At 57.3% G+C, this 23,280-nt stretch overlaps 1 protein-coding gene and 1 long non-coding RNA gene across 4 annotated transcripts in view; both read right to left on the bottom strand.

The window, feature by feature from the left end:
- Positions 1 to 3,343, bottom strand: part of LOC107183046 — a 7,428-nt gene extending 4,085 nt beyond the window's left edge. Inside the window, exons 1-2 of the long non-coding RNA XR_001513823.1 lie at positions 3,090 to 3,343; positions 1,747 to 1,751 (exon numbers count right to left, since the gene is read on the bottom strand). This is a non-coding gene — a long non-coding RNA (uncharacterized LOC107183046). The remainder of the gene's footprint in view (positions 1 to 1,746; positions 1,752 to 3,089) is intronic.
- Positions 3,344 to 3,743: 400 nt separating this feature from the next.
- The window catches only part of TSPAN11 (tetraspanin 11), a 32,910-nt gene continuing 13,373 nt past the window's right edge, over positions 3,744 to 23,280 (bottom strand). The window contains exons 3-8 of one of the 3 annotated variants that reach the window (XM_015563752.1): positions 11,598 to 11,672; positions 10,691 to 10,795; positions 9,665 to 9,823; positions 9,210 to 9,296; positions 8,966 to 9,052; positions 4,474 to 4,549 (exon numbers count right to left, since the gene is read on the bottom strand). In XM_015563752.1, the coding sequence (XP_015419238.1) occupies positions 8,978 to 9,052; positions 9,210 to 9,296; positions 9,665 to 9,823; positions 10,691 to 10,795; positions 11,598 to 11,672 (501 nt within the window). In that variant the 3' untranslated portion in view covers positions 4,474 to 4,549; positions 8,966 to 8,977. Of the gene's footprint in view, positions 4,550 to 8,965; positions 9,053 to 9,209; positions 9,297 to 9,664; positions 9,824 to 10,690; positions 10,796 to 11,597; positions 11,673 to 23,280 lie in introns of all 3 variants that reach the window. The other 2 variants (XM_015563753.1, XM_015563754.1) reach the window with 2 other exon arrangements.

Below are 23,280 nucleotides of genomic sequence, written 5' to 3'. Positions count from 1 at the left end.
CCCCCGCCCAGCCTGCCCCCCAGTCCCTCTGTCGCGGGGTCCCCAGCGTCCAGCTTACCCAGGTGCTCTCAGGCTCCCTCATGGACCCCACCCCACCTTAAGCAAGTTTTCTAGACAGAATAGTGAATGAAATGGAATGAATGTTTTATGTCATAAAAGACAAGCATTTACTTTCTTTCGCTCATTACTGGGCGGGCACCCTGGTGTGCTCAGGCCCTCTGAATCATGGATGGACGTCTTTTTGCATTGGGGTGAGGAGTGCCTGACTCTAGTTTGGGGAGGAGGACAAATGAGTGGTCGGGGAGGAAGGGGGAAACACTAGCACTCTGTGGGGAAGCGGGGTGGGGGCCAGGGAGCAGTAGAAGGTGTGCCTCAGCTTGAAGTGCCCTTGCCCTGCCCTCTCCGCACACCCTGCCTGCATCGGCTGCAGCCCGCCAGGGTGATGCCCACAGCAGGACGGGCAGACCTCAGGCTCATAACAGGGGCTGCGGGGCATCAGTCAGAAGTGTGGCAGTCCCGGCTGCCCAAAGGTGATTTAAGGGGAACACAACTCAAGCACACTTGTGAGAGCCTGGCTCTCGCTCGCCACCAGGAGTAGTGATGCCCATGGGAGGTGAGGTCGGTGCAAACAGTCAACCTGGCAGCTGGCAGGACCCTATCAGGGTGGTCAAGGGGCTCCTACCAGGACCCCCCCCCCCACACACACACACCTGATGGAATTCCCTGCAGGGGAGGATAAACAGCAGCAGCAGGTAGTTCCAGATGCAGTTTCTTTATTATTGTGCCCCCTGGCCCCGAGGCTGGCTTACATGGAGACCAGCGGTGGAGGGGCTGTTTACAAGGAGAGCAGTTTCTCTGTATGTGATAGAGTCAGGCGACTTCTCTGTCTCTAGAGTATTGTGACAGCCCATATCCAGGACCTCCGGTTCCAGATCCCCAGGAGCCTGTCTGGCCTCAGGAGGAACGGGCTGCCTGGAAAGACTTGTGGCACTGGCAGAGGTGAGCGCCACCCAGTGGTGACACAAAATGTAGGGTTCTCCTTAGCCATCAAACCACCTCCCCTTCTCCAGTTCTGTCCCCAGCCCAAAGTGGCCAGTAAGGAGGGTGTTTTTTAAGGCTGATAGCTGGGTGGGTGGTGGCGAAAGTAACTTTTCATTCACACTCCCCACCTTGAACCCCTGAAGATGGACCGGGAGTGGCAGATCCCAAGACCAACAGTGGCCGTGGGGCGTGAGGATCTTGGAGGCACACCACCCTGCATGTCACCCCACCCCTCCTCAGGGCCAGGCCTGGGGCCATGCACAGGGCGGCAGCCTGATGAGACAGCTCACACTGTGCCCACCCAGAGCCCGGTATCGGCCACAGAGGGGAGGGAAGGCAGGCAGGAGGCAGTCAGCTCCACCAGCCGGGCACCTCCTCCCTGCCTGGGCGGCTCTGTGATGCATGAGGCCGCATGGGCGGGCGGGGGAGGTGTTTCCTGCCACCTGGCCAGGCCTCCATGCCCAGACCACTGTCTCCATGCCGCCGAGGGCAGTCACCCTCACTCTGGTGTCAGCATTGGCTCCGGAGGTGGTAGGCCAGGCGCCCCTGAACCATGGCCCCAGGCTCCTGTGAGACACTCTGCCTGGGGCGGGGGTCCCCTGTCAGCCCAAAGGAGCCACTCTCCTCTTCCAACTGCACAGAGCAGGGCTCTAGCGCTGGGGCTGGCGGTGGTCCCGCCCAACCCGGGAGGGGGTGTGAGACTACGGAGGCTCCACAACACCCCACAGGCCATGCTGCTCCTGAATGTCAGCCTGGCAGTTCATTAGAGATGGAGAACTGGGGCGCTGGGGAGAGGGGTGGCGTGACGGCAGCCACTGCTGCTGACTCTGTAGAGTGGGGGGAATATACCCTCGTACCTCGGTCCCTACGAGATGGTGTGTCAACGTGACTAACACATTCTAAGCACACAGTAGGCCTTCAGTAAACACAAGGCCCTGCCCCCCTCTACCCCCATGGCTATGCCTGAGGAGCTCCTGGAGCTGGGAGGGGGAGGGAGAAAGAGAAGGATGGTCGCAAATATTTTAAACAAGACTTCATCCCCTCACCAAAGGCCCTTACACTCTTGCCTCCCCAAACACAGGTCATCCAGGGAGTTGGGGTGCAGCACTCTCTCTGGGAGGGGTGTTCCTGTGAGCTGAGGGAGGGAAGGGCTGCTTGGTGAGATCAAGGTGTGGGTGTGCTGGCCTCTTTTCTGGACCTGTGTGTCGGCGCCCGTTGGCCCCGCAGGACTGCGATGGCTCTCACCAGGCACGCCTTCTCTCTCCGGGAAACTCAGGGCCCTGCCGGCCTCAGAGCAGGGGCCTGGGGGAGCTATCCTGGCGCAGATCTGCATGCTCACGGGGGGGAACGGCACCCCAGCTCTGACTCCAGCCTTCAGGGCGCCCCTTGGGGAACCTGCCATGCCTGGGCCTCAGTTTCCTGTCACCGTGTCTCATCTCCCAGGCCGTTGGCATGAACAAAGAGGTCCCAGTCCCCAAAAGTTCTGGGCTGCTCTGTCCCTCTGCAGCTTGGACCAGCCCGGTCCTGGGTAGCGCTCACAAGATGATGCCCAGCACCGGAGCCACAGTTCCACCTGCCTCTGCCTCGTCAGCACAGGAGGTGGGGCAGGAAGTCAGCTCTCCAGGGTCTCCCCCAGTGACAAGGCCCGGCACCCCATCCCCATCTGCACAGGCTGGGGCACCTCAGGAAAGTGAAGGGACCCAGGAGGGGCAGGCATCTAACAGGCCAACACCCCTTCCACTGCCACCTCCCTCAGCCCTTGGCAGGAAGAGCTCTCTCTCTCTCTTTCTCTCTCTCTCTCTCTCTCTCTCTCTGAGACCTGTCGGTCTGACTTCTGTCCCTGCAAAGAGCTTGGCCTCACCATCACCTTTTATTTATCTGCATGAGTCCCGGGAAGCTGGAGGGCAGCGAAGATGACCACACCACCGTTTCTTTTGTCTTTGATGCAGCCTGGGGTTGCTAGAAAAGCTGGTCTCCCTCCTAAAGAATTTTTCTCAGCCACCCCAAGGCCCTCTGGGTGGAGGAGCTAAGCCAGCCAGGGTCCCCACCAGCCCCAGAGGCAGAGAGGCAGGGAGGCAATGTACTCTGAGGGTGTGCAGTTTCTGCACAGATGAGGGCTGAGCTGGGGATAGCAGAGACCTGTGTATGGGAGAGAGAATACCATTCACCCAGGACTGACCCGGCTCAGCCAGAGCTGAGCTTGTCACACTGGGACTGGATCCAGTGGGGAGGCAGGAGGTGACCTTACTTCGCCCTGGTTTTAGCATCTCATGGGTGGGGCGGGAAGAGGGTCCCCAGGACCCGGGAAGAGCAGGTGTGGAAGTGGGTGTGGGGTCTTCCTGTTGGAGCATCATGTCACAGCCTCAGGGGGCGGGGGCCGGGGGGCGGGGAGGGCTGTGGCTGTCGAAGGAAAACTGTCAGCATCTGCACTGCATTTCTAGGCTTTGCTTTCTGTTCTCCCTCAGTATCGGGGACGTTCTTCCTGAGGATCCCCTGCTCGATTCAGACAGCGAGGCGGGACCGGAGCGGGGGACTGTGCTCGCTCCGGGAGCAGAGCGAGGCCCCGTGGTCAGGGAGCCTGACACAGGACAAGTGAGGTTCAGGGCAGAGCACCCCTCGACTTGGAGCTTTACCTTTTCAGTGGCTCCAGCGTTTCAGGCTCTGCGATTGGGTCCAATCGGGAGGAGTTTTACACTCTCGGGACTTTTCTCCCAGGGCTCCTCTCCCTGGGAAGGCCTCCAGGCCACGCAGGCTCCTGCTGCAGCACCCTGGTGGGGCCAACTCCCCGCCTTCTCTACGCCCCCAGTCCCCTCGGTCCCTGCCCAAAGCCCCACCATCTACCACTGCCCGCATCCAGCAGCGGCCTCACCTCATTCTCTTTACTCCCAGGCCCTGCAGGAAGGAGCCAGGCCATGGGGACACTCCTCTCCCGTGAGAAGGCCTTGGGGTGGACAGATCAGAGGCCTGGGCCTTCTGGGAGCAGAGGTACCCCTAACTGCCCACTGTGATGCATCTCCGGAGGCCAGAGCAAGGCCCCCAAACCTAGGCAGAGGCGAGAGGAGGGCTGCTCAGCACCCGTGGGGGTCACGCTGAACTCCCGGTCCAGAGGGGTCAAGGTTTGTAGTTCTTTGATGTCCTTTCAGGAGCTGGGAGGGAGCAGAGAGTCCAACTCTCTCACCTTCCTGTGGTCTTTGGGAGCTTCCTGTCTGTCCCTGGCAGGGCCAGTCCCCGCCTGGGCTGGCAGTGAGCACTCAGAAGTGGAGGGTTCCGGTCAGGTGGGAACCGCAGGAGCCGTGGTCTTGAGCACTTGGTGGGTCTGAAGGGTGGGCACCAGGGAGGGGGACTTTCTGGGAGTTTCTAGATGAGCTATGCTGGCTCCGCGGGTCTGGCAGATGGGATTTGGACCCTGTCCTTGTGGGGGGCAGTTGGAGGGGGACAGGATGGGCCATTAGTGAACATGCAGCTGGAGCCTCCGGTGCAAGCAGCAGGTGAGAACCATTCCGCAGGTCTGCCAGGTGGAGAGAGCAGAGATCAGGACCCCATCGTGGTACGGCCGGCTGGCAGTGCTCAGAGCGCGGCTTCCCACATGGAGTGCGCAGCTGGCACCTGGATGAAGGGCAGGTTCCCACGTGGGAGGTGGGAGAGGGAGGTACTGAGATTCTGCCATTCTGACAAGCTCCCAGGGAACACGCTCTGAGAACTACTCTGCAAGAGCAGTACGTCTCACACTTTGATGGGAACGAATCACCCAGGGACCGCGATGTGGGTGGGGCCGAGGTTCTGCTCTACTAGCTAATGAGCTCAGCCCTTGCCTGGTCTGCGGCCCAGCGCTTCTCCAGGGGCAGCTGACTGCTACCCGAGCAGCCTGTCTCTGTCTGCATTGCTGCTCTGACCAGAGCAAAACCAGCCACCACAGTGGATTCTGGCTGATGGACAGAAGCCACTGGGGAAACCGCGGCTCTGGGAGGGGCACCCAGAGCTGTCACCAGCTCATCCGTAAGTCAGCGTGGAATGTGGCCCCAAACGAGACCCTAGGAGCCTGCCTGACAGGCCCCCGTCACACCCACTAGCTGAGCAAGAAGGGGCTAGCAGTGGTCGGCAAACTCATTAGTCAACAGAGCCAAATATCAACAGTACAATGATTGAAATTTCTTTTGAGAGCCAAATTTTTTAAACAAACTGTATAGGTAGGTACATTGTTATTAACTTAATTAGGGTACTCCTAAGGCTTAGGAAGAGCCACATTCAAGGGGCCAAAGAGCCACATGTGGCTCACGAGCCACAGTTTGCCGACCACAGGGCTGAGCATTGGCCCAGAGCAGGGCAGTGCTGGGAAGTCACCTTTTCCTGGTCTCACTTTCCTGTCTCCACACTATTGAGGACCCTTATTCCCCTGCCTTCCCTTGCCTCCTTCTTCCTCTCTACCCCTCCTCTCCTCCCTCCCACCCAAGGATACACAGGAAGAAGGTGAGGATATTTGGACCAGGAAGGCCACGACTGTGATCATGCTCCTGACCATGAGGCCCTTGGATCCTGACTCCATCGGTGGGAGAGGGGCACTAGGGCAGCCCATGGCTACCCTGTGGACACGGGCCAAGGTGCACTTCTCCAAATATAGGAGCAAGGCCCCATCTTCCCCAAACTTTCCAACAGCAGCTGCCAACGGGAGGACAGGCAGGTGAGGACTCCCACGGGCCGGTAGGCGCTCGGTCTCTCTTTGCGAGGCTGGCGTAGGAGGTAGTGAAGGATGCCCCTCTTCTTCCCCTTCCTCCCTCCTCTCCATCCTGACGTGGGGGGCTGATGGGGGCCTGTGAACACAGCCCTCAGCTCCAGACTCGGTGCCAGAGCAGAGCTAATCCACCAAGAACTCGGAGCCACAGCTGAAAGGCGGCGTAAGTTAGCAGATGGTTGTCACAGCCATGCCACCCGGTGTCACGCAGCATGCCGTGTCCTGTGGTTATCTGAGTCTTTCTCATCCTTGCTAAGGGGGGAGCTGGAGGGAGCAGGTGGACCAGCAGGGACTTGTGGCTACCTCTCCTACAACTCTTGTCGGGGGAGACGGGAGGGCTGGGTTCCCAGCATGCTCACTCTTGAATGAGATGTGTGTTCCCAGGGTGCCTCCCAGGGAAGGCACAGTGAGGATGGAGTGTGCGGGCCAGAATCTCGCCAATGCATGCACACACAAACACACACACACACACACCCCACCCTGACTCATGCACAAGAGTAATGGACTGAGTGTTCAGATCCCTGAGCGAGCTGTGTCTCCTTCCTGGCAGAGGACATGCAGAGATCAGCACACTCAGCGGCAGACCAGGGTGAGCAGAGAAAACACACAAGTTGACCACGGGAGCGGGAGATGGCAGATGACAGGCTGCTGGGCCCAGCCTGTGTGGGAGATGGCACCCACTTCTGACAGCTGGCCTGGATATAGCACGTGGCACACGTGGGGCTTTTAACAGAGAAGCCCGAATGCTTTCAGCTTCTTTCGAGGTTTCTGAGCCAGCACCTGGCAGTCACCAAGAGCATCAGGGAAGGACCAGGAGGTCCCAGGAAGCCACTTGGTTCCCCTTAATGCCCTGCAGAGTCCAATCTCACTGTCTTGCGAGTTTTCTGGGCTCTGCAGCATGTTCCTATCTTGTCGTGTGGGAATGTGGGGGTGGGAGTAGGAGTGGGCTAACTTCCATTTGGGACCGTGTGGCCTTGGGTAAAGCTACATCCCTCTCTGAGCCTCAAATCCTCCCCTATCAATAGGAAAACCTCTGACTTCAAGCTAGGTTTCTCCAATCCCGACGAGGGAAGCATATGACACCATTTTGGCCTTGTCTATCCTGAGCCTTGAGGGTCTCCCAAGTGCCAGGCTGGGCGTGTGTGGGAAAGGGCCTGGTGACGGCTCCGGAGGCGGGAGGATGACTGTGAACCTGGGAACAGGCCTGGTGAGAGCCCTCCTTCAAGGCCAGCAGCTGACCTGGACTTGGGGAGCTTAGTTCCAGCACTGGCCAGCAGAGGGAGCGGTAACCCAGGCTTGGCTGCTGCAGGGCCAGCCTCAAAGGAATGGAGGGGAGGGACCGCCCAAGGGCTTGGGGTCCATGGAGGTGGCCCGGAGAAGCTCTCTCTGGGGGACTCTAGGAGTAGTTCCACAGTGAGCTGGACCAAGACTTTCATGGTGGGGGTGGAGGGGGCAGGAGGCACCTGTGGGCCTGCAGGCACCCTGCCACCTGGCCTCCTGGGCATCACTCCTGCAGGTGCACTTGGCCACCTTGCCTTTAGGCTCTGAGCACTGGCAGTCCCTCCCTGCCCATGGCTTCACTGACCCGTCTCAGCTTCTCCAGGCTCTCAGGCCAGAGAGGCCAGAAAGAAATGGGCACAGAGCGTGGCCCCGGCCTGGCCAGCGTCCATGCAGAGCAGGTCCCCTCGATACCTGAAGCAAACGGCAGGTTTCCAGAAACCACAGCTGATTCAGGGGCTGCATGCAGAGAGCCTATTCCCCAGACTTCATAGCAACTCCCCCGGGGTTCAGTATGTGGGGCAGAGGCCTGCCTTGGGAAGTACTGAAGGACCAGATGACTGACCCCTGGGACTCCTGGGCCTGCTCCTGAGTGGAGGTGAAGGGGCAGCTGGTCTGTCCAGGGAACAATCAGGGCTTCTGGGAGAAATAATGTGCCACATGTAAATGATAAAAGTAATGATGGGGACCGTGTCCTGAGCACCTGCTACCTGCTCGGCAGTGAGCCATGTGGTTACATGCCAATCCTCACTGGTCACGAACCAGCTATAATTAGCCCACATCACAAATGAGGAGCCAGGGCTCAGAGATGAATAACCAGCCCTCTGTTGTCTGGTCTCCCTCCAGAGGGCCAGGCCCAGCAGGTGAGGCTGCAGCTGGACCCTCCGGCACTCAGACTGACGTGGTCCAGCAGCCGTGACCGGGGAGGAACCCACACGGAGGGTCCCTAGCCTCACACCCATCCTGCTTCTCTTTCCATGGAACTGCGTTGGGAGGGAGTTTGGGAAAGCGAAGGACCACGGAGACCTGGGTGGCAGTTTAGGACGAGACCCTTAGTAAGTCCCCTCCCTGGGTCTCAACTTTCTGGACTGTAAAATGGGGAGGACACTGTTACTCGCCTGGCCTGGCTCTCAGGTTGTGGGGATCAGATAAGAGAAAGTATCTGAGCCACTATGAAGTCCACAGAGTTTCCACATATGGAGGCCCTCGCCTGTGCCAGGTGCTGCTGCCGTCCAAATATCACCTTGTTCTGATCTGGCCCTCACGCAGTTGGGGAAACAATCCATAGTTTGAGGATGACATTGGGGCGCCAGGAAGTAACTGCTCAAGGTCGCCCAGAAGCAGCGGCAGGATTGGATCCAGGTCCTCTGACAGGCAGCCGCTGCTCTCCCCTCTCCCCTGGATGGTGCTTATAGACCGTGCACAGGAAGGTGGGCCGGACTGAGCTCCCTCCAGAACCGGCTGGGCTGAAGCAGGAGTGTCAGGTGAGGTGGGCATGCAGGGCCCTTGCTAGCTGAGCCTGCCCTTGCCCCTGTGGGTGCCAATCCTGACTCCTCTGATCTTGACCTGTGACTAGAATGACTCATGGGAGTAACACTAACTCCCTGGATGGCAGCTGGGGGGTGGGGTGGGTGGGTGGAGTAGTGACCCAGAGCAAAGAGCATGGCTCATGCTCGGAGCAGAGAGCTGGGTGTACACAGGGAGCACATATCCACAGGAGTGCAAACGCGCATAACAGCAGAATGAGAGCACGTCATGCACACACACACACACACATACACACACGTGCACAAGCACACCTAGACACATATACATGCATCCAACCCCCACCATGATGCATGCGGACACACCCAGGGCCCGCAGACACAGCAGGCTGCACACACACCTGCACATGCACACACGGGTGCATGCACATACCTGAGCCCACACTCACACTCCTCTCAGGTATCTGTTCCTTACAAGTTCAAGTTGGCCCCCTGGCCCCAGGCATTTTCCTTCCTGTCTCTGGGGAAGAGAGTGACCGTGTGACTCAACTTCGGCTGCAAAGGGAAGGGGAGAGGAGGGCAGGGTAGAGTGTGTGTGTGCAAAGGGTCAGTGGTCTGAGATCACAGCCCGAGGGAGGGGCGTTCAGAGCTCTTCTATGGCCCCTCCCCTCACTCACCTGCAGGCAGGCCACCCCGATGCCCACTGCTCCCATGAGCAGCAGGTGGCTGGCCAGAAACTGTTCCAGTTTGGTGATGCAGCCTCCCTGTAAGGGAACAGCAGGTCACACTCACCTTGACCCAGAAGTGGGCGAGGATGGGAGGGAAAGGCAGGCTGGGTGCTGCATCCGACTGGCTGAGGGAAGGCCGGAGACTGAAAGGGCCTGGTCCAGCTTTCCAATTGCCCACAGGCTTTTGGGTGACCCAGGGTAGGCCATGATGTCCCGGAATCTCTCAGTAGCAGGTGTGCATCCCCTGCTTTGTGCGGCCCTTTAAAGGCCCAGCACTGCTGCTTTCTGGCCAATAAATAAGTGGGCCCTGCTCCCCCCACCTGTCTGCCCTGAGCTTGCCTTTTGGGGGCCCCTGGATGGCCAGCTGGGCCCTCTGCAGGCCCCAGCCGGAGATAGGTGCTCACCTCCACCTTGTAGATGTTGGAGGGGTGAGCCCTCTGGCCGCAGCGCGCTACCACCGTCTTGCAGCAGCTGTCGGGCACCCGGCGGCCCTCGGCCTCCCGGGACAGGATGTAGGCGCTGTGCTGCCAGTCGGCAGAGCTGTTGCTTCCGCAGCACTTGAACTGCAGAGAGAGGCAGAACCTGGCGGTGAGGAGATGCACAGGCCCCTCCAGCAGCTTGGTTCCAGGGAGCAGGACCATTATTCAAATAGCAACCAGCACCCTTCTTCCCTGGGATTCCTCCCTTCCCCTGTTTGGAGTGGGAGCTGGTCTCATTTCAGGCAAAATTTGCCTGCAGGCCACCTGTTTGCTGCCTTAAACATCACCAAGATCTTCAAGGAGATTATGCTGGTGCCCTGGGGGCAGGGAGTGTGTGAGAAGATGGGTAGGGAGGTAGAGGCAGGTGGGGCCACACCCACCAGAGGTAGTTTTCTGGGCCTGCAGGGAGGCAGAACCCAGGGCCAGGGACCCAGTCCTGCCACAGTTTCCAGGCCCCCATTCAGGCTTTGAGGCCTCAGAACCCTGAGTCCTGCAGGGACACAAAAGGTGTCCCAGAGGCCACGGAGCAGGCAGCTCAGCAGTGACCAGAGGGACTGGTGTGGGCCGACCTGGGCCCTGCATCTGCTGCACCTCCCAGGGCAGGGATGTGCCCGCCCAGATCAGGGTGATTAAGAAACAGGAGATGGTTATTTCTCACCCTTCCGGTTTGGGGACTGAGACATAGAGTTCCTATATGGGCCATGAACATGGCTATTTGAGGTGGTCTCTGGTGTCAGAGGTGTGGGTGGGGCGGGAGGTGCATTTAGTCTACTTAACAAGTGTTTGTTAGGCACCTACTATGTGCCGGGAGTGACACTCGGCACTGGGCACAAACATGGGTTTATCGAACCTTTCATTGCCTGTCGTCCAGTAGGAGTTGATAGAGGTAAGGAACTTGCACGGGCACATAGCTGGAAGGGACAGAGAGGACCCCACCCTGTCCGGGCTTACGTCCTGCTGCAGACGGTCAACGGACGTGGTGATCTCCATGGCTCCAGGCTGCCCATAGTTCTCAGCCAGCGTCCGGGTCATGTGCTGCTTCAGTTCATTGCTCAGCTGGAGGGTGGAGGGGAGGTGGGTCAGCAGAGCGCCCCACCCCAGTCCCCAGGCCTGCGCCTAACCACCAGCTACTCTGCACCACTCTGTTCTTCCAACGGTGCAGTGCGGTGGTTTCCCACACAGTGGAAGGGACCCTCTGCGCACATCAGACAGAGTTATGAGGCGATGTTGCAAAAGCTGGGGCCCTAACATAAGGGTGTGGTGGAGGAGCTGAGAGGCAGGTGCGGGAGGAGACAGCTCCAAGGCCCAGGGCTGCTTTTAAATACCTGTTGAATTTCATTTTGATCATGAGATCCCGTGAGCACCCAGTGCTCCTCCAGGTGCTGGCTGGAAACAACCAGCACGGTCACTGTACCCACCAGCCGAATAGCAGTCTGGTCGTGACCTTGAAGCCTGCTTCAGAGGGCGTGCGGTGGGAGAGGACCCGACCGGCCCCGTCCTTGTCCTCGCAGGCAGACAAGGCTGGTGCTGTTTTCAGAGTCTGGCATGTGGCTCTGGGCCAGGCCTTGCTTTCTCCTTGGATGTGTGACTTCCCCTTAGGAGGGGAGAGGAGCCAGCCACCCCCAGGGAAGCGTCCCCTCCTGGCTCCCATGAAGACATCTGCATCCACAGGTGGAGGGGAGGGTTACTGGGACCGGGGCGAGAAGCAGGACCCAGATGTGCCGAGGAGTGTTGGGGCCTGGGAGGCAGGACCACCCAGTGCGCCGGTGCCTCAGCTTCCCCAGCACCCTGTACCCTCCCCCACGCATGGCCTCCTGGGAGCGCTATGGGCAACGCAGAAGGAAGACCTTCCACTCACCCTCTGGTAGTACACGTGGGCCAGGACCCCCGCCACCAGCTCCACGAGGAAGATCACCAGCAACAGGCAGAAATACTAGGGGCAAGGGGAGAAGACAGTCGGTCACCCTGGGATCGGGCCTGAGGAGTGGATGGTACTTCAGGGCCGCTATGTAAGTGCTTTCCTAAAGTAGTGAGGGAGGTGGGGCACCTGCCAGGGACCCCCACCCCCAGAGCATCTTCCTCTCTTCCCAGCAGCTCTGGGCATCCCCACCTCTGGCTGCTGGCTGCTGGCTGCTGGCACGGAGTTCTGCACTCACCTCTTCACTCACTGGTCTGCTGGCAGCTTGTTAATCCACCCACACATCCAATACTTACTAAATGCCTACTATATGCCAGGCCTCGTCAGTAAGACGGTTATTGCCTTCAAACTTATTGGTGGAAGGGGAATAGATAGTAAGTGATCATAATGATGTGTTTTAAATGCTGTTATGGGGCAAGCCCTGGAAACGATGGGAGAGCAGTCAGAGAAGGCTTCCTGGAGGAGGTGACACCTGAGTGGCACCTCTAAGGGTGAGTGAGCATTTGCCAGGTGAAGAAGGAGGGAAGTGCATGCCAGGCAGAGGGGAGAGCAGAAGCATGGGGTGTTTGAGCTCAGGGACATGGCTGGAGTGCAGGGGCTGCAGCAACCAAGGCTCTGGAAAAGCACAGGCAGGGACCTGGGAAGGGCATTGCAGCGGTTCTAAATTCCCCTCACCACTGCCTGACTGCTCCGGCTGGCTGCTCTGCACGCTTCACAGCCCTGCTGACGCTGCTGGCTGGGTTCCTGGCTGTGCTCTGGGCTGTGACGGGCCTCATCCTGCCCCACCCCCACCTGCTTTTACCACCAGGAAGGCTCGGGACACTGCTGGATCCCGGTACGTTCTTGGAGGAGCCAACAGGTCAGAAATGCATGTCAGGCCCACATGACTGCGAGGGGACAGGGTGAGGGAGATGGTGCAGGTACAGGTAGGGAAGGAGGAAAGACGTGGGGGGAGAGGAGGAAGAAGAGGGGGTGTTGTTGCCTGAAATTGGCCCCTTCTGGGCAAGCACAGCCCCTACTCCCGGGCACTGGTTGGTGATGCTCTTCCTCCCTCCAGGCACTGCCCACCTGTGGGTGAGCTCTGGGATGCCGGGGTTCATCAGGTGTGGCAAGAAAGTGGGCAGGAAGGTCTGAGGGCAAGGAGACAGCTGGCACGGGCTCCCGAGAGTTGACAGGGTGGGATAGCAGGAGGGCAGGGGCTGTCTGGCCATGTCAGAGGCAATTTCAGCCCATGGGCCTGTAGGCCTTGCCCACTGGCTCCCAGAGCCCGGCAGGGGGCTTGGCAAGGGCAGGACTGAAGCAACACAGGGGAGAGCACATTTCACGGACGAAGAACTTTGATCCACGAGCAGCCTTCCTTTCAAGTTAAGTGAATCTGCTGCTTCTCCCTCAGCCTTTGGATTGAGCTTATCGTCTCCCAGCACTGAGTGAGCAGGGAAACCTACAGTCTCAGTACTGGTGCCAGGCCTGCCCGTCACTGTCCTGGTTCCTCCCTTCCTGCCCTGCTCTATGCTGCACCAGGAATGGCCCAGGCCTGCATGTCCCAGCTCTGCCCGTCCTTCCCCAGGTCCAGGCCCGGTCCCCACTGGGTGAGGGTGTGGAGGAGGTAGGTGTGGAGGAGGGTGGGGGCACCCGCCTTGGTGCCCCCTGCAGGCTCTGGACAGAGGCTCAGGCTGACTGCACAGATCCCAAGCTCCTGGCCCCCAGATGAGGTCTCGAGTGGGGAGGGCAGAGGCAGGTTCCAAGTGGGCATGTGCCCTGGGCCCATGGATTCTTCCTGCTACGGGGAGGGCTTTGGACGAAGGGGGCTGTGTGTGCCTGGGTTCTCGGGAGGCACTGAATGCTGTCCATGTGAGCAGGAGGCTGAGAGAGGTCTGTGGCTGGGTCCTCTCTGTTAAGCAGCCTGGGTACCTAACACAGGGCCTGGAAACTGGAGGATGGTGGTGAGTCCAGGCTCTGCCACTTGCTGGCTCTGGACCGGTGACCTCTGACACCTTGGTGTGAATTAGAAAAATGTGCTGCAATGAGAAAAAAGTGGCTCAGTGAGCTGGGCGAGCTGACTTCAGCCTTCCCTGGTTCCTTGTACAAGGTGCAACCTCCAGGGCCATACGCAGGGCCCTGCCTGTGGGGCTGAGCCAGTGGGTGGCCCATCCTGCCCTGCTTACCCCTAGGAGGACCCAGTGGGAAGCGAATTATGCTTTACGATGATCTGGCCTGCTTCTTGCTCCAGAACTCGTAGCGACAGCCTGAGGTGAGCTGCACTTGTTAGCCAGCGGCAGGCACGGTTGCCCAAGCCAGATGGTTGCCCTCCTGGGAGCTGCCCGGCCCACTGGACAGTGTGTGGCTGCACTGACACCCACCAGGAGGGTGTCCCCGCTAATGCATGCACTCCAGGGCCTTGGGGATGTGCCTCACCTGTAGCTCCTCTTGAACATGGTTGCACCTCCCTGCTGGCTCCACATTCATCCCCACTCCCCCTGCCCTGCCTCAGGACTCGGTATAGTACTTGGTACTCGGAAGCCAGCTCCCATCCTGCCACAGGAGCCTCCGTGCGGTGGCTGCTAGTCATCCCCAGGCTCCCGGTGCACCCCTGTGCCTCTGTGGTGTGGGAGGAAGAGATGTCGAGCCTGTGCCTGTCCCTCTGCCCTTTGCCTTACTCGGTCCAGCCTAACTTCTCTCAGAGTCTAGTTACTACCTGCACACGCTGGACAATGCTCCCGTGTGCGCACAGAGCCTGAGCACAGCCCGGCATCTGCTCTCTCCCTGCCACCTGCCTGGGTTCGCTGCCCCAGCTGCATCTGTGCTCCACAGCCGTTAGGTTAGCCACCAACCTCAGCTCCCGCTAGGCCCCCAAAGCCCTCCCTGAGCTGGAAGCTCCTGTCTGTGACCTCACTGCTGATACCCTTGAACCGATCTGACTGGTGGGCCTCATGCTGGTCCGCTCCCGGGACTATGGACACTCTGACCCGTATCTTGTTCTGTCTTCGCAGGCCCTGTGCATGGGTGTGAGCCTACCCCTCCCCCCAGCTCCCACTGTGCTGGGCCTGCCCTGCTCTCAGGGCTGCCCCTGTCCTTCCAGAAGTGGCCGCCTGAGTCTTGGCCGGACAGAAAGCAGGACGAGAATTCCAAGGGAAGCTTCTGCCCCCAGAGCCCTCGATAAGAATGATGCCACTTCAAACGATGCCAAACTGGGCCCCAAACATGGGAGGAGCCAGTTTGGTGAGCACAGAGTGGGACGCAGTCATCTCCCCCCTGTACCATTTACCAAAAGGGGTTTTCCTTTAATTCTGTAATGGAACAGTTTGAATTGGAAGTTGGCTATTTCCTAAAACAAAATCTAGATCCAGAACGAAGCTGGGATGGCACAGCACTCAACCAAACCGGCGTTCCTGAAGGAGAGGCTCTGCAGGAAGCCTGTGGGGATGTTTCTCGCTGACATCACGGGACGAGTCTTCAGAGGGACAGAGGGACAAGGGACCCCCGTCCGCTGCACGGGACAGGCCAAGCTCAGGTGTGGTTCTGTCACTGGGCCTGTGACACAGGGCAGCTCAGCACCAGCTGGCACCACCTTGAGGTAAGTTTCAAGACCTTTATATAACTGGACTTTGGAATTTCCCCATTGGACTGATTCTGCCACAAAGAAAGGAGTTTGCTAAGCGTTCCTCCTCTGTCTCCACTATTCCGCACGGTTAGAGAAGGGCACGAAGCCACCATCAGAAAACCAAGGCAGGGTGTCCAGGCGGGTGGGGGGAGAGGCACAGCGTGGTCTCAGGGCAGTGAGGCAACAGGAAGAGAGGAGGATCGAGATGCTACCAAAGTCAGTGGCGGGGAATGCACAGCTGGAGGCTCCCCGCTTGACTGTGTGAGAGGATTACAGCTGCAGGCGAGGGAGGGCAGGGAGCTCAAAGCCACCCAGGCCAAGCAGGAAGAGCTGGGGCCAGCTGTTTAAGCGGCAATGACCTCAGGGCTCATTATTTTCTGGCAATTAACCACGGGCTGGAGGCAGCCAGGGCTCAGCGGTGCAGCTGCCTGGCCTGTTTGTGCAGAAAAGAGAGGATGTGGATTTGGGAGCCTCAAGCCATTCCTGCAGCAAGATGTCACTGTTGGAAGGATGAAGGTGACCTCCACCCCCTCCAGCCCCAGCCCAGGGCTCATAGCCCAGGCCCTCCAACCCCAGCCATGCTGAAAGCTGGGCTTCAGCCACCCCTCCTGGGGCTGTTCTATGGGAAGACGTTGGGACAGTGATGGCGAACCTTTTGAGCTCGGTGTGTCAGCATTTTGAAAAACCCTGACTTAACTCTGGTGCCGTGTCACATATAGAAATTTTTTGATATTTGCAACCATAGTAAAACAAAGACTTAAATTTTTGATATTTATTTTATATATTTAAATGCCATTTAACAAAGAAAAATCAACCAAAAAAATGAGTTCACGTGTCACCTCTGACACACGTGTCATAGGTTCGCCATCACTGCTTTAGGGAGTGCTCTGGCTAATGGCTGGTGCTAATATCCAGTTCTGGCCTGAAAGGTTGGGAGCAGAGAAGAGGACCAGGCTGGGCAAGGAAGGCTGGTTGACTGAGTGGGGACGTTGGAAGAGGGCAGCGGAGGAGCAAACCAGCCACAGAGAGGCAGGAGCTATTCAAGAGACATCAAGAGAATGCATCCGAGGCGGTCCAAAGTCCCAGCCAAAGGGTTGGGGTGCAAAGATCACACTGTGAGGGTTTAGGAGAGAACACAGTGTCAGAACTGTAAGCCAGAGACAGGTGTCCACTGGATATCACGCCGGGACTGCTAAGAGTCCAGACTGACTGGGCTGAGAGAGCAGGTTCCAGAGTGGACAGCAGGGCCTGGCCAGGTGGCTGAGGGAGGGTCACCAGACTCCCCAGGGGGCGCACAGCCCAGGGGCTCGGAGGATGCTGCTGCCCAGTGGGTGTGGGCATGGGGGGAGTGAGCGATTGCTGTCGCCTATGAGCCCCCTGGAAGGGCCAGAGCAGTGGTTCTCAACCTTCTGGCCCTTTAAATACAGTTCCTCATGTTGTGACCCAACCATAAAATTATTTTCGTTGCTACTTCATAACTGTAATGTTGCTACTGTTATGAATCATAATGTAAATATCTTATATGCAGGATGGTCTTTTTTTTTTTTAAATGAACAATAATTCTTTAATATTTTTCAACAGCTGGCTAATATTTGGATTTCCTGATTATTTCATAAAATTGAATTGCTTAAATCAGGATCTATGCAGGATGGTCTTAGGCGACCCCTGTGAAAGGGTTGTTTGACCGCCAAAGGGGTCGCGACCCACAGGTTGAGAACCACTGGCCTAGAGGTTCCTGCTGGCCTGTGGAGGGTCGTGGTGCGGCCTGCAGGCACTTGTGCACATGCCTGGATCAGAAGGGATGAGCGTGGGCCAGGGTAAGACAAAGGACAGGGTATGTAGCAGGAACACCAGGATGGGTGTGGTGCTGGTAATAGGTTGGTCAAAGGAGGAAAGGCTGGCAGGGGAAATTCCTCCCCCACCTGAGGTTAGGAGAAGCCCGAGGGCTCAGAGAGGTCAGAGCTCTGACCAAGTTCAAACAGGAATTTAACCTCCACACGGTCCCTTGTCTTTTAATACAGGCGTTTTTTCTTCCTCTCTGCACTCCAAGCCAAGAACTGGTTTAGTCCCTTCTGTGCCCAGCAGAGCAGAAAATTCTGGAAATGCTTGTGGAGGTCGATGAACTAGGCAGCCTCAATGTAACATGGTGTATGAGTTGCCGAAAATTGAAGAGGAGGACGTGGTGGAAATTAACCAGCTGTAAAAACTGCTGGGTATAGAAAATTTGCTGCTACGGGTGGACAATGATAAAGTACATTTCTTGCAGCCTGAGAAAGGTGGATCTTGAACCCAGAATGGTGCTGGTCAGAGAAAAGAGTAATGTCACATGGGGCACTATGGCCTGGGAGACTGGGCCCAGCTTTCCTCTCTGAAGATGCTGTGTGACCCTGGGTGAATCACTTACCCTCTCTGGGCCTTCTGCGTAAAATGTGGGGCTTAGGTGGGAAGCATGTCTTGTGCTGCTTCTCCATCTGTCTGTGCAGTGTCAGGACCAAGCCTCCTCTCACCGGGCCTCCCACTTCCCAACAGGGACCCCTGGAGGAACACTCCTGCCTCTCCCCCTTCCTTGCTTGCTGCTCCTCTTATCTGTTTGGCAGGAGGCCCCCCTGCCCTCCTCGGGGACAGCCTGTCCTCAGGATGCTGTATTCTCTGCTCACGCCATGCACTGAGCTCAGGGAGGCAGTTCTCAGGGAGGTGCCGAGGCCCGTCCTTTATCACCCAGAGCCGAAGGGCTGCTGAGGCTTCTGCGGCAGAGGTAGAGGTGCATTAGTAATAACGATGACCTCTGGCCACCATCTCTGTGTCTCCCACGTCTCATTTTCCAATTGATCCTAAGCTCCCCTAAGAGAGTGTGATGTATGGTTTGATGGGGCAGGGCACTGAGCATCAGATGGAGGCACAGCTTCCCAGGCGCCGGTGCCAGGACCTGGCACGAGAAGAGCCGTCCAGACAGCTGTCCACTACCACTCCTGTCCTGGTCCCACCAACGTGGGGGGACGTGCAGCTCTGAGTGGGTCCTGCCCTCTCCTCTGCCCATGGCTCCCGGTGGGAGTGCAGCCAACGCCAGCGCCCTGGTGGGGAGCACCACAGCGGGCAGGCAGTGGGTCTTTACATGAATGACTTGCCTCCACATGCCCTTTTCTCCCATCAGCCCGTGGGAGTAGAGCAGTAATACCACCCGTCTTCAGCTACCTCTGAGCACCTACGTGGGCCTCGGGAGGTTTCCCACCCAGACCCATTTTGGGGGGGGGGGGGCGGGTAATGTGTGTGCAATAAGGATCAATAAGGTTCGTTTTAACATCAACAGGATGAAATGTCACTGGGAAGGAAAGACATCTGCAGGGACCCGTGGGCTTCCCAGTAATTGGCTGAAGGACCACCCGCTGTTTGGATCGGCTATTCTGAGGCTCCCCTCTCTCACGAGGCTCCGTGATGAGAGTACCGATCACTGTGCCTCATTAGGCGACAGGGACTGGAGCTTGTCTCTTTCCAGTTACACGGTTGAACCCAGAATCTGCCAAGGAAAGGAAGCTGGAGGATGGAAAGGCTGAGGGACAGAAAAACAAACTCTAGGATTGGAGATGTAAGCCCACCATCCCCTGCCTTCCTGCAACACAGACACAGACACAGACACAGACACACGCTCTCTGTCCCTCCTGGCTCAGCCGTGCTCTGAGACTTGCTCAGGGCCCTGGTTGGGAGTGGGGAGACAGCAAGCCCCTGTGGGTGATACCCACACATACATTGAGCTGAACTTGGCCCCACTAGGTGCAAACACTCCGCCGTGCGTAGCAGAGCCGATTTCTGCCTCACTGCCAGCACCCGGAGGCTTGACCTCCCCTTCTGAGCGAATGTGGTGGCAGGCAGCCAGGGCACTGACCTCCAGCTCTCACCTCAGTGCTTCAGTGTTCCGCTGGCAGGCAGACCATGGGTCCTGAGTCATGAGAAAGGTGAATCCCGTTCCCCGTGTGGGAGGCAGAGGGGGGCGGGGTGGGGGTGGGACAGCCTGGGGCAGCAGAAAGCCTTGGAGCGAGCCTTGGGTGTCCACTGGCTCTGCCAGCCCCCGGCCACGAGCTTCGGCAAGTCTCTTTCTGTCTCTGGCTAAGGAGCTGTGAGGACCCAGGGAGTAAAAGCCTACAAATAGCTATTTGTTTAGGTTCCTTCTCAAAGAGGCTTGGTCATTGTGCTGGAGACATAAATATAGTTATAGCCACATTTTATGATCTTTACATAATGTGATTCGTCTCCTAAGACCTAAAGTCCTTCCTCCTCATCCTCACCCCTCACCCACATAAAGACGGGGATGCAAGGGGGCCGGGGGTGGCCGCGTGACTGCCCTGCGGTCCCAGAGCCCTAGTCCTTGAGTCAGGACCTTACTGCCCTGAACTAAGTCTGCACGTACTGGATGGAAGTATTGCAATTTGCGGTCCCCTCATTTTCAGAAATTGGTTCTAGAACTTCTTACTTCCTAACCAGTCCCATAAATATAAAAGAGCCCCTGACAGAGACCCAGGTTAGCCTGGGCCGTCGATCATGATCTTCATCTGGCTTCAGATACAACAGTTTTCGGAGCCCATATTCAAAACCCTAAAAATATCCCTTTCTTTTGATCAGGGCGGCATCTGTCCTGGTCATCGGCCTTAGGCGTAGCCGGCCCAACCTATCCGCTTTCTCACACAGCCTTCCCTAAAAGAGAAGAGCTGGTGTGAATAATTTAAACCCCATTCCCGCTCCCCTTTGCAGGTTTCCGACATCGAATGATCATCATTTAAGCACCAGCCAGGGTTGCATGTCCTTGGGAAAGTGACTGGGAGGGGCTGCAGATGTGCCGGGAGGACGGGCCTGGGCAGGACAGAGGTGCGCCTGTGTGAATTGGACGCCTTCTCTGGGGGGGTCCTTGGGAACTTTTGATGCCAGGCCCCTCACTCCTTCAGGCTGAAGTTGGATGCACCTCAACATATGCCTCATCTCTCATCTTTCCCTCTTCTCTTGGGGGACCATTTTTTAAAGAACCCTCACCGAGGATATGCTTACTGATTTGAGAGAGAGAGACATCGATGTGAGAGAGAATATTGATTGGTTGCTTTCCGTATGTGCCCTGACTGGGGATCAAACCTGAAACCTAGGCATGTACCCTGGCCAGGAATCCAACTTGCAACCTTTTGGTGCATGGGATGATGATCACTTTGGATCAAGCTCACAGAGCTGGACTCATGGCACTTCTCCTCTGGAGTTCTCTCCAGCCTTTAGCTGATTAAAGATTTAAAAAGAAAGTTGAGACACACATTGAAGAAAGATGCAATGAGACCAGAAGGCACCTCCAGGAAGCACAGAATACTTTTAAGCTGCCTTAACCACACCACTCGCCTCTACACGGGAGCCTGAGTTTTAAAAGTCCTGCTGTGTTGGCCCAAGGAAGGTCTTATGACCACCTTCTTGCTTTAAACAATAAAGTGATGGATAATTCAGGGGCTGGGGGGCCAGGCCATGGATTCCTCAGGGTCCCCTGCTTCACCCGTGTCCTGTCCTTGGGCCAGTTCTGTCTTTGGGTCTCTCAGTGGGGGGTGGGGGGGTGGCAAGGGAAGAGGACTCTGGGCTTGGAGTTCCCGGTGTGCCAGCAATGTCCCCACACTGCTGGGCTGGGCCGTGTGCACGTGTGTGCATGTGTGTGCACTCGTGTGTGCCTACACCCACTTTTCCTGACCTCACTTGTGAGCTGGTGCCTCTCTGATGTGTTTGCTTAGTGATGTGGGACCAGAGAATCTTCAGTTCTGGGTGAGATGGAGGTGGACGCAGGCAGCGGTGAAGTGGCTCTGAGAAGAAGGAAGGTATCCCCGGCCAGCAGTCCCTGTGTCCCCAGCTCTGCCAACGCCTCCGTTGCTGACTCTCTGAGGCTGAGAGGTGCACACCAGTCTGTAGGCAAGCCCGAGGCCCTGCCCCTCCTCAAGTCTCATTCTTCCCTGCACAGCCCTGGGCACAGGCTTAGGCCCCCAACACAGCCCTCAGACTGCGTGCCTGTCAGGCTGCGACTGGAGAGACTCTTGCTTTCTTACTGGCTCAGCCCTCAGTGGTCGGCAAACTCATTAGTCAACGAAGCTAAATATCAACAGTACAACGACTGAAATTTCTTTTGAGAGCCAAATTTTTTAAACTTAAAACTATATAGATAGGTACATTGTTGTTAACTTAATTAGGATACTCCTAAGGCTTAGGAAGAGCCACACTCAAGGGGCCAAAGAGCTGCATGTGGCTCGTGAGCCGCAGTTAGCCGACCGCAGGCCTAGATGGTGGACAGGTCCTGCAAACGGGTCACGTAAGAAGGGAGTGAAGAAGGGGAGGCCGTGGTCACAGCGCAGAGAGCAGAGCGCTGTCAGTGACGGAGCCGCAGGCTTGCCAAGGGGAGGAGCTCTTGCAGGAGACTGTGGGCATGAGGAGGAAGAGTAGAGAGGGCACCACCTTCAGGGGTTCTTCCCGCTGTCTGACTCCTTCCAGGCTCGGCCTGATTCCTCGTGGAGACCTGGATTGGCGCTGGCCCTGCCCTTCCTTGCTGATGTTCGGTAGCCTCCCCTGCCCACACCGGTCTTGGCCTTAGGAGGAGATTGGAGGTGGGTGGGCGGGGGGCTATCTTGGCAGCAGGTGCACAGGAGTCAGGGGGTTGGTCTGGCAGGTCCTGAACTGACCTCTGGCTTCTGCTCCCTGCAGTTGCCCCGGCCTCTCTCTGGACACCCTGAACCAGGTGGGGAGAGCTAGCTTCCCCGGAGAGAGCCTGCCAAGGGGCCTGAGCTGCCCACACCACCACCCAGGAACTGCTCTTGCCCACACAATCCAGCCTGAGTCCGATCAGGCTTCTAGAGTCACGTGCCAGGAGAACGCGGTAAATAACATGACAGGAAAAGCCAGCCTGGGAGAAACTATAGCACATCTGACCTGGTTCCTTCAACAAATAAGTCACAAGGGAGAAAAAAGAGAGAATGATTGATGGGGGAGCTTAGAGACTAAGAGACCTAGGAGACAAGTGGGCCATTTTAATACATGGACTAATTTAGATTCTAATTCAAACAAACTTTGCTTTTTTAAAAGAACAGTTCATGGGTCAATTGGGGAAATTTGAAACTGTTTGGTTATTTCATGATATTAAGGAACAACTGTTAATCCTTTTTTTTAAAGAATAGTTTGTTGATTTTTAGAGAGAGAGGAAGGAAGAGGGAGAGAGAGAGAAACATTGCTGTGAGAGCTCAACACTGATTGGCAGCCTCCTCCGTGCACCCACGGGGATGAAGCGGCGCCGGATCACATGTGCACCCTTGACCTGGAATCGAACGGCAGCCGATTGTTGCATGGACAACGCCCAATCAGCTGAGCCACACTGGCCAGGGAACTGCTAATTGTTTTAGGTGTGATAATAGTACTGTCATTATGTTTTCTAAAAAAAAGACCATAGGTTTTCCAAGTACACCCTGAAATGTTTACAGATGACCAGATGCCTGGGGTGTCAGGGTCGGGGAGGCGCCAGGTTCAGGTGGAACAGGCCTGGCTCTGAGGTGAGTGTTGCTGAGTCTGAGTGATGGGACGTGGAGTTTCACTATGACATTCTTTTTAGTTTTGCATGGCTTTGAAAATCACCACGATCAAATCTGGAAGGAGAGGAGGAGGAGAAGGAGGAGGAGGAGGAGGAGGAGGAGAAGGAGGAGGAGGAGGAAGAGAAAGAGAAGGAGGAGGAGGAGGAGGAGAAACAGAAGGGGGAGGAAGAGAAGGAGTATGAGGAGAAGGGCAAGGGGGCGATGAGATGGAGAAGGAGGGGGAACAGAAGCTGTGCCAGGATAGAGACTGCCCTTCTCCCTAAGGCCCTGGAGACAAGGCAACAGCCAACCCAAGGGTAGTGCAGCCGCCAGCTTCCTGAGGCCTCGGACTCCAGGCTGGGCCACTCTCCCTGGTGGGGTTCTCAGTCCAGGAGCCTGGTTGGGGTACAGCTGGGCTCCCTGAGCGCCCCCCCCCCCAGGTTTCCCTCTCCCCCACCACCCC

This window comes from Myotis davidii, unplaced genomic scaffold (genome assembly GCF_000327345.1).
Source record: "Myotis davidii unplaced genomic scaffold, ASM32734v1 scaffold1219, whole genome shotgun sequence".
Lineage (NCBI taxonomy): Eukaryota > Metazoa > Chordata > Mammalia > Chiroptera > Vespertilionidae > Myotis > Myotis davidii.
The sequence above is the reverse complement of the archived record's forward strand: the minus strand, read 5'-3'. Positions and strand labels throughout refer to the sequence as shown.